Source organism: Aedes aegypti, chromosome 1 (assembly GCF_002204515.2).
Source record: "Aedes aegypti strain LVP_AGWG chromosome 1, AaegL5.0 Primary Assembly, whole genome shotgun sequence".
Lineage (NCBI taxonomy): Eukaryota > Metazoa > Arthropoda > Insecta > Diptera > Culicidae > Aedes > Aedes aegypti.
Window position 1 is genome coordinate 57,422,264 of NC_035107.1, and position 10,634 is coordinate 57,432,897.

Sequence of the window (10,634 nt, forward strand, 5' to 3'; positions counted from 1 at the left end):
ATTCATACAGGAATGTCTCCAGAGAAACGTCAAGGTATTTTTCAGATTGTTTCGGAGAAAACTGTTAAAAATGTGCACGAGGAATGAAGAAAGAAAATCCTAGAGTAACCTCTATTGAATTTTTTACAAGGATCTTTGTAAGAACTCCTATATTTTTGATAAAGTTATTCTTAGAATGTTCTTGATAAATTGCTAAGATAACTGAAAACGAACTCGTTAATTAGGTTCAGCGATGCACTAAAACTTTCTTTCGGTGCAGTTAATGCTTACTTATCCAAATTAAATTTGGATTTACACGATTTACACTCCGGAACGATCAGTTTACTCATGAAGTTAAACATAGATGTAATCTTTGGCGATTCACATGTAAGTCAGCCGTTCGGTATGGATTTCACGGATTTCAATAAACTGTGCCGTCCGACATTGATCGTCGGATTTCGACACCAAACATGCAGATTCGAATTTCGGGCCATTTCAAGTTGTTCTGGTTCTGGTGGCTCTCTATGCCTCTAGCACTTTTGGAGATTTTTCTTCTATGCTATTTTTTTACCAATTTCAACTGCTTTTTATGAATAATACCAATAAAGTTTAAAACAAAAACCCTCAACATTTCTTTTTCATACTTATAGATGAACTCAGTGTTCATCAGAGACTTGCTTTTGAATTCTACCCATATCCGTCAGAATCCATTTTCCGTTACTCTGTCCTTGTCCATCAGAGACCATTCTTTCTCGGTTCTGTCTATTTCCATCAGAAACCGTTTGCCTTTCATCTCCGCCCATGTCCGTCGGAGACTACTATTTTATTTTATCTATATTTCTTTATATATCTATGGACCGATGCACGAGTTCACTAATGTGACGTTTGAGCGGTGTCGAATTCACTGGTTGCCATGGTCCCATAAATAACACGGCACCGCTAAAACGTCAGACAGTGAATCCGTGCATAGGTCCATATTGTATAAGACTTACAAGGTGTTCCATAATTTCAAACTATCTCGTCTCTACCGTCTACGTCAATGTAATAACTTGATGGTCGCTTTACTCAAAGCGTCTTTGCGAGCCAAGATTAGACCAATAACTGACAGAATATTGTTACTTGGTTTCTATGCTCCTATTTTTCCAAGCCTGCTTATTATTCTATGTGCCTGAATAGACAATTCAATCACACTTCATTACTTCCTCACATTACATGACTTCCGTCTGAGTCCATTTCATCAGTCTTCGTCACATATAGATACAGTGTCCTCCAACGATTTCAAATAGCTTACCCAATGCTACGTCTTCTGTGGAAACTAGAATTTGCCGTCGCCGCCAGTAAGTAAGTGGTGTAAGTGCTTCGTGAAGCCCAAGCTGGACAGTTCGGTTTTGCGTCGTCCGATTGATTTTGCTGACGGGTTCGCGCGTATTTTCGTTGCCGGAGAATTTTTTCCCCTGTTTTGCAGTAGTGTGTGATCCTTTGACTGCGACGCTTGCTCCTGCGGGGCGGGTGATGCGGTCAGGATCGAACGTGTTACGCGTGGAGTGCAGTGAAAAAGTGTATAGTATTTTACGGAAACCCCAGTGCTTCATACGAAAGATCGAGGAATCGTTCTAGCTAGATCGTTTCGCTTGATAACGCTAAAAAACCGTACGACACAACTTAGTCGTGATGCTCTCACAAGAGCGCTGGACGGCACTGACGTCCATCTTCCGGATACAATTCCAGATCCTCGTGATCAACTGCTTAGTAACCTTGTCCCGCCAAATATGTATGTATACTAGGGCACTGAGGAGCCTCAATGGGGTGGCACTGTTAGGTAAAACCGTACAACACGCTCGCGGAGTGCTTGCTATTTCGTGCCATCTTCGATTGAACATACAACACCAGAGCGAAAAGAAACATGCCACCCATTTTCAGGGATTCCAGAGAGCAATTCCCTAGGAGAGAAATAAATTTAAAATAAATAAGCAGAGAATTGCCACCTACATGTCATCCTTGCAAATCCGGCGTTCTTTCCCTTCTACCCTCGAGCGACTTCATCGACAAATCGCCAAAATGTTAATTACAAAACGAACATTTATTCATAGAACTACCTTTTTGCCTTACCTTATCTTTCTAACTCACCCTCAGGCTTCCACGATGACCTGATCCCGGGCAATCTGGAACGCCGCAATCAGGGACGCCATCTGTGGCTTCTCCACACATCCGGCTGCCAACCGTTCCTCAACGGCTGCCATTTTTATTAACAGCTGGGACATCACCCTCGGCGGTAGCTCCATCCTGTGCACATACAGGTGAATCTCCGTCAGGATATCCTCCAGGGCGAGACCCTTGTTGGTTTTCAGTTCTTGGATTTCTGTTAAAAAAAAGAATACAAGTCATCAGATGGAATCCCATAGAAACTCTTCCGCAACGACTTACTCTCAAAGGTCTCCTTGAAGCTCTCGACGTTCAGCAACCAGTTCACGATGTTGGTGATGTCGATCTTCAGCGGATGGCCCACGCACGTGTACACGTTGTCCTCCGTAACGTCCTTGTACGCCATCCAGGTACTCTGCAGCACGTTCAGAACCTTCCGCATGTCACCCCCGGCCAGCGTCATCAACGCTTTCTTTCCATCGTCCGATACCTTGATCCCTTCGGCATCGATCACGTGCTCCAACCGGGGCAGGATCTGATCCGGCGAGAGTGGCGCAAAGCGAAACCTGGTGCAACGGGACTGCAGAGCCGGAATGATCTTGCTCAGGTAGTTGCAGATGATGCAGAAACGCACATTGTCCGTGTACTTCTCGATGATACGCCTCAAGGCGTTCTGGGCATCGTTGGTCATGGCGTCGGCTTCGTCCAGGATGATCAGCTTGTAGCCGCCGCTGAAAATCGTCCTCGTCGAAGCAAAGTTCAGGATCTGATTGCGGACAATGTTGATTCCGCGGTCGTCCGAAGCGTTCAGTTCCAGCACCATCTGGTTGAAGGATTGCGGTTTGTAGAGCTGCCGGGCGCACGCCAGGATGGTACTGGTTTTACCTGTTCCTGGAGGGCCATAGAACAGCAGATGTGGAAGCTGTTCCTCTTGAATGAATTTGTTGACTGGCGGAGCAATAAAAGGAAGTTTTTTGATTAGCAAATGGGTGGCTACGGTTTTTATTGTTTGATTTTTTTTTTAATTTTGACCAGACATGCCAGATTTTTTTCGTAATAACGGTCTGAAGAGCACTGTGCCGGAATTTCGGCTTGGTTGCACTTACTTGTGGAGATGATTTCTTCGTGAGAAATAAGATCGCTGAGTGTAGCCGGGCGATACTTTTCCACCCACGGCAGATTTGATTTGCCGTCCTTGAGCATTTTAGGAGAAATTTACGAGACTTTTACTGGAGAATCGTCTGAATTTTACGAACTTTTACAAAAACTTGCGAGACGCGCCCGGACGACCGATATGTTTTGACTGCGAGTGTTTTGCGCCAAACGATGTGTCAGTAGAATGAATTTCAGAATGAACACTTGCGCCACATTACAAAAGGGCCAATCACACGGGGAGTCGTGCAGGGGGGGTATGGACCGATGCACAAGTTTACTAATTTGACGTTTGAGCGGTGCCGAATGGACCTATGCACGGGTTCACTATCTGACGTTTTAGCGGTGCCGTGTTATTTATGGGACCATAGCAACCAGTGAATTCGGCACCGCTCAAACGTCAAATTAGTGAACTCGTGCATCGGTCCATTCACTAGTTTCCATGGACCGATGCACGAGTTCACTATCTGTCGTTTGAGCGGTGCCGTGATGGACCAATGCACGAGTTCATCAATTTGACGTTTGAGCGGTGCCGAATTCATTCGTTGCCATGGTCACGTAAATAACACGGCACCGCTCAAACGTCAACGAGTGAACGCATGCATTGATCCATATTTACGTGACCATGGCAACGAGTGAATTCGGCACCGCTCAAACGTCAAAATAGTGAACTCGTGCATTGATCCCTACACGCTCGTTTAGATCTACTCAAAAGTGAGTAGATTTTGACTCACTTCGGAACAAAGTGGAACTGCTCAAAAGTGAGTAACACCATCGCTACTCACTTTTGAGTAACATTGTCAAAATGTCAATATGGGAGTAACACTTACTCACTTCGTTTAATCTGAAATTTGCGAAAGTGAGTAGATGTCACTCACTCCAGGAAATAATATTTTTGGAAATAAATGTATTATGTTATTCATAAAATCAGAAGAAATATACAAAGAGCATAACATTTATTCATTATCTCTTACATAACTATATGAAAATACATGATAAAAAGTAAAACAAAATTATGATATTTGTGTTGAAATTTTTGCTGTTCTGGAATGGTTCCCCGAATGTTATAAATCTTTGGGGGATTCAAGAAAGTCATGAAGGATGTAGTTTGACCGAGCCAGTAGCCTTCCCAGTTAGACTGTAAAGAATTGATAATTAGTCCAATAAAAAGTACGACGGTAAAACTTACTGTTTATAGTTTTTTTTTTCTTGCGGTTGTTCGATCAAAACCAGGACTTGGTAATTTTCACTCCGACCTCGCTTCACTTGATCAGGATTATTGATTTCGCAGCACTAATCTGGAATTCGCCGGTTGGACTTCCGAAGCGAAGTTTCAAGCAAACTAATTGTCATTGCTCTGCCGGCTCGGCTTTTGTCTCGAATGTTTTTGAAAGCAGTCTGACATCACAATAGAAATAATAAACCATAGAAGAAGAATGTCGCTGGCGTCGCCGTCGGAACATCTTTTGCTGGCGGAGATAGGCGGGGCTATAAATGTCAACGCGAAAACGTATGCAGTTTGACAGTTATGTACCCGACATGTTTCTGAGCGAGAACAATGGGAACAGCAGCGACATTCGTCCTCTATAGTTTTCTATCTCTATTGACATCACGTCGACGGAAGAAATTTCACCACAACGGAAGATTTGTCAGTTCGAGCGCGCGAAATTTTCACAAGTCTTTGACGTTTACAAAGTGAGTCAAATATGTTTATGTTTACTCAAAAGTGAGTAAGGTCGGTTTCTTTCATAATTGAGTAAAAAGTAACTCACTTTGATAAAATAAAGTTACTCACTTTTGACAGCTAACTTGAAACTTCAAAAGTGAGTCAAAGTTACTCTCTTTTGAGTAGATTTGAACGAGCGTGTAGGCCAGGAGAAGTGGATGAACTTGTCATTCATTTTTCTGTCAATTCTCATACAAAATCTACTTTTTCTCTGACATAAATTCACTCTAGGTGAACCACTTCCCCTGGCCTATGGACCGATGCACGAGTTCACTATTTGACGTTTGAGCGGTGCCGTGTTATTTACGTGACTATGGCAACGAGTGAATTCGGCACCGCTCAAACGTCAAATTAGTGAACTCGTGCATTGGTCCATGGACCGATGCACGAGTTCACTATTTGACGTTTGAGCGGTGCCGTGTTATTTACGTGACCATGGCAACAAGTGAATTCGGCACCGCTTAAACGTCAAAATAGTGAACTCATGCATTGGTCCATGGTGACATAAATAACACGGCACCGCTAAAACGTCAAATAATGAACCCGTGCATAGGTCCATGGACCGATGCACGAATTCACTACACGGTGGTTTGCGAATACCCTTTAATAATAGTAAAATAATCTTTCGTCTTTTTAAATAAAAACAAGACTTCTTTAAAAATTTTAGGACCCAATTCTGTTAAGGCTTGACCACAGACAAACAGACGTCACACTCTCATCATTGGCCATCGACAACCTTTTTAACAGTCGGTTCAAAAATATGGTAGGTGGCCGATCCACCACCCGCAGCGCTCGCATCGTTTTTGTTCGTGTTTGACGTTTGCACACTACCGCCACCTGGATAAAAACGTATCATTCAGTGAATGGAATAAACCATTAATGTACAATATAACGTATTGGATACAATACAGCGTATTGTAATTGAATGTCGAAGCAATTTTATTCTTGTTTGGATATACAATTCAAAAACAATATAATATATTGTAACAGAACATTGTATTGTTTTTAATTGGTTTTATACCTTACAATTTTGGTCAAATTCCTGTTTTCGCGTAAAACAACTGTTGCTTTTTACCCTTCTTACAACCATTAGAAGGGTATAAAGATCGCTTGAAAAACCGACTTTTGATCCGAGGCCCGGAGGGCCAAGTCTCATATACCAATCGATAGAGCTCGACGAACTGAGCACATGTCCGTGTGTGTGTATGTGTGTGTATATGTGTGTGTGTATGTGTGTGTGTATGTGTGTGTGTGTGTTACAAAAAATGTCACTCAATTATCTCAGCCGTTTGTCAACCGATTTAAACACTTTTAGCTCTAAAAGAAAGCTACAACATTCCCATAGAACGCTATTGAATTTCATTGCGATCGGACATTTCGTTACAGAGTTATGATTCAAACAGTATCGTGAAGTACTAGAAAAAGCATATTCTAATATTTTCAACTGTCTGCATTTTGATCGATATCTCAGCTATTTTTGAACCGATTTAAGTTCTTTTATCGGCTAATGAAAGCTCTGACATTCAAGCCTTCAAATTTTCATTGAAATCGGATCACTAGTTTCAGAGATATCATTGGAAGAATTTTCTAAAGTACTGGAAATAAAAAATTCTCTGATATATTCATATTTTTTACATTTTGATCAATTTTTCAGCTATTTTTAATCCAATTTAAGCTCTTTTTTCGTCGATTGAAAGCTCGGATATCATTCACAATCATATAGCAATCGAATTATAAATTACAGAGATAAAAATTATTATTTTCAAAAATCTCTAAAAAGGGTATAAATATTTTAATTTAAACCTGCACATAAATCTTAAAAAAATCGCTGGCAAAATCATTTTAGGACATCAATTTTACATTTTTCGATATTATTTTACAGGATGGCAACATGGGTTTATAGACCCTCTTAAACTATGATAATAAGCGTATGAAAACTAATAAAGTTAGATATCCGCCTTTTGACGTGCAGTTTCCTGGACTTTTTTGCAAACCATTAAACTATTAGGGCAGATAGAACATAGTCACAACATTCTAAAGTTTAGTTATACACCGGGGATTCGCTGGTTGGAACACGACTGCCTTCCATCTAGCGAATCCGACCCGTTTGTAGGAAAGACTGACAGCTGGTGAAAATGCTCCACACGAACGCATCTGGACAGCAAATCGCCACAAAACGCACATATACATACGCATTTGTTCTATATATGGAGACTTCAAAGCGACGATACTCAGACGTCAAAGTCAGTTTGACATTTTCTGTTGACATTTGAGTGCTTTTAGTTGGAATATTTTCCAACCAGCGAACATCCAACCATCAAGTCATTCCATGTAGCGGAACCCCAACGAGCGAATCCCCACTGTACTGGTACAAGGTTCCAAATGAATGATGAATAATAATTATCTCATACCTGTATGGAAATGTAAGAAGGGTTCAGTCTCACCATCGGTGGATTAAGTCAGGTTTTTCTATGTAGCTTTGCTGAAAGAAATAAACAAAACAAGTTCAGAAAGCAAGAAATGGTGGGTGTATTCAAAAAGTTAAAATAAGTAGTTTTTTAGAAGTCACTTGACATTAGCTGTAACGACGAATGCAACCATGATACAGTTCGTTGAATTGTTTTTGTATTGTACAACAATACACGAATTGCTAATCAAGACAATACATGAACATTATATCGTATTGTATTTTCAAAATGTTTGTATGAGAAAATATCTATATTTGTATTGTTACGATACTTAAGGCCCAAACGCAATGATAGCGGAACGGCAACGGAATGCGGAACCGGTTCGCCAGCATGAACTATGATCAGCTTGTCGACTCAGTGTTGATCCAATTTCATTCGTTGTCAGCTCAGTCGAGATGTTGTGATTCATGCTGGCGAACCGGTTCCGCATTCCGTTGCCGTTCCGCTATCATTGCGTTTGGGCCTTTAACCACCCATACATTATATTGCAAAAATCTCATATACCATACAGTGAACTGTTCAAAACAATATATTGTACTGTAATTGTATTGTAATTTTACATATACTGTATTGTATTTCCAATATATTGAATGGTACTGTTACAATACGTTATATTGTTTTTGTATTGTATTTTTTATTCGGGCATCTTTTGGCCTATCGGCCAAACACACCAATTTTAGCATTGGGCGTACATGTCCTCGTGACTATGATTTTAATCGACATTTGTTTTAAGGCTGTGAACCGTTTCACCAGTTCGTTTAACTTTTAGTTAAAATTTGACAGCTCGATAGTTATTTCCCCTCCGGTTAGAAATAACCCTTCTCTGGAGCATGGTTAAACTTGACAGTTCGAAAGTAATTTTTTGCTCCCGTGTATTTGAGAATAACTAACCATCTGTCAACTTTGTTCTGAAATAACTACTCGACCGTCAAAGCTCAAATGGGTCGACTGCGATGTTCAATTTAACCATTTGAGGGGAAAATGACTATTGAAATGTCAAATTTTAACTAATAGTTAAACGAACTGGTGAAACGGTTCACAGCCTAAGTGTTACGTCTGTTTGTCTGTGGTTTGACTTTAGTTCGATGGCAAAGGCTTTAACATACAATTTCAACGTGTTTTGAAATTGCGATATCAATCACTATGGACCAGTGCACGAGTTCACTTTTTGACGTTTGAGTGGTGCCTTATTATTTACGTGGCCATGGCAACGAGTGAATTCGACACCGCTCAAACGTCAGATTAGTGAACTCGTGCATCGGTCCATGGACCAATGCACGAGTTCACTCGTTGACGTTCGAGCGGTGCCGTGTTATTCATGTGACCATGAAAACGAGTGAATTCGGCACCGCTCAAACGTCAAACTCGTGAACTTCTGCATTGGTCCATAGTAGAACTTGTTTGTCAAACATGACAAGAACTTACATTTACCATGCACGCGTGACATGTTTCTTAACATGTTATTTTTTGGGAAACCGTGCACCCGTAATGGGTGCCTGGTATAAAAAAATCAAGAAATCGCTAATAAGTTTTACAGAATTTTTTTCGAAAGTTTGTAAAGTAACGTGTTTTACATTTGAATTGCCGATAGCGACTTGTTTCACACCATCGATTGATGTGTTTTACAATTAGTGAAAATTCACGTGTGAAACACATTGATCGAGCTTGCAGAATGTTTTCATTGTAGGCCTGTTGGCGGCGCACTGTAATCGGACTTCACTTCCCTATCCAAAACAAGTTCATTCTCATCATAACGTAGCTGCCAAATTCAAGTGTCAAAAAACTTCGGAAGTCGGAAGTCTGGACTCCCGAACTTCAATTTAGTGCTGGCGACACAATGGACCGATGCACCAGTTCACTAATTTGACGTTTGAGCGGTGCCGAATTCACTGGTTTCCATGGTCACGTAAATAACACGGCACCGCTCAAACGTCAAATAATGAACTCGTGCATTAGTCCATGGACCGATGCACGAGTTCACTAATTTGACGTTTGAGCGGTGCCGAATTCACTCGTTGCCATGGTCACGTTAATAACACGGCACCGCTCAACCTATATTTTTCGTTAATTATTGTCGCAGTTTGAAAGTGTAAATCAAGTAAGTTGAACCGCAATGTGTTGTTTTGTGTAATTAATAAAGTAGATTTTGATTTCATAGTTTTTCACCACTTATTCACAGCATGAAAAACGAAATGGTCAAAGTTTCTACCAACGCCATATTTCACAGAAACGACTAGAATATCCGCTTGTATTCCATGCATAATATGCATAATATAGAATGGTATTTATATTGTACATTACCATCTCTCTTATCCATGATCTAAATCTATTTTTAAACTTCGATTGCAGTTCGCCATCAATGAAAAAACCCAATTTCGGAGCGCCTAAGATGTGGTCAAAATCCTTTCCGGTTAGGAGGAGCTTTTGGCGGCCATGTACAGCAAAAACATAATATATGAAATGCGGATAAACCTTACAATTTATTAATCTAAATAAAGAAGTAAGATATTTTGCTCTATGACGAGACTCGTGGAGACGGTCTTCTTTTTCTGCGATTGCTGAGTTTTTTTTTCTTATTCCACTCTATGTGTACATCAATTTTGCGCAAACCGTTCAAGCTCTCACATGACCATCTCAGCAAAAAAAAAAAACTATTGCGTTTGCATTACACCGAAGCATAAACGGCATTTTGAGTGAAATTTCATGTCAGCAAACGTAGCAGACATTATAAATAACTAGTCTTGTCCCAAGTAACCAGTAGGCCGTATAAATCGGTCTCAAGTCGGTTCTATAGTCGATTTAAAAGCATGGCTAACAGGGCTGATTGGAACTATATCGTAATTAAGGGTTGCTATAAAGCCACTTTTGGCGAATTATTCGGCTAATAAACTGCCTACTCGTTCCGAGTCACTGAAATAAAATGTGTCAAAATTTTATAGCACGCGGACTAAGGAAAGAAAAAAAAAGTTGTTTATTTTCTGAACCATACTTTTCTTTCTATGCTCCTCTCCAGAGTTTTTTTTTTGCTGCTTGTTCCAGATTCGAACTTATGTATTTGAAGCTCCTTTCGGACGATTTTCATTGCATTTCCCAACTGCTCCACCAACTCATTAATAATTTACATCGCCCAGCATCATATATAAAGTAAGGAAATTTGCTTTAGCCTT

General features: G+C 40.5%; 1 protein-coding gene and 1 long non-coding RNA gene across 2 annotated transcripts; one reads left to right on the top strand and one right to left on the bottom strand.

Annotated features, from left to right (window-relative positions):
- Window positions 1-2,089: 2,089 nt before the first annotated feature.
- LOC5571978 (replication factor C subunit 5) lies at window positions 2,090-3,453 on the bottom strand. Its single transcript, XM_001660030.2, has 3 exons — window positions 3,228-3,453; window positions 2,404-3,069; window positions 2,090-2,338 (listed from the first exon to the last, which is right to left on the bottom strand). Exons 1-3 carry the CDS (start codon window positions 3,322-3,324, stop codon window positions 2,109-2,111), a joined length of 993 nt encoding a protein of 330 aa, XP_001660080.1. The 5' UTR covers window positions 3,325-3,453; the 3' UTR covers window positions 2,090-2,108.
- A 6,036-nt stretch (window positions 3,454-9,489) lies between these two features.
- LOC110674422 lies at window positions 9,490-9,994 on the top strand. The gene is made up of 3 exons (XR_002498849.1): window positions 9,490-9,565; window positions 9,647-9,748; window positions 9,817-9,994. It is a non-coding gene; the product is annotated as an uncharacterized LOC110674422 (long non-coding RNA).
- The last annotated feature ends 640 nt before the right edge of the window (window positions 9,995-10,634 follow it).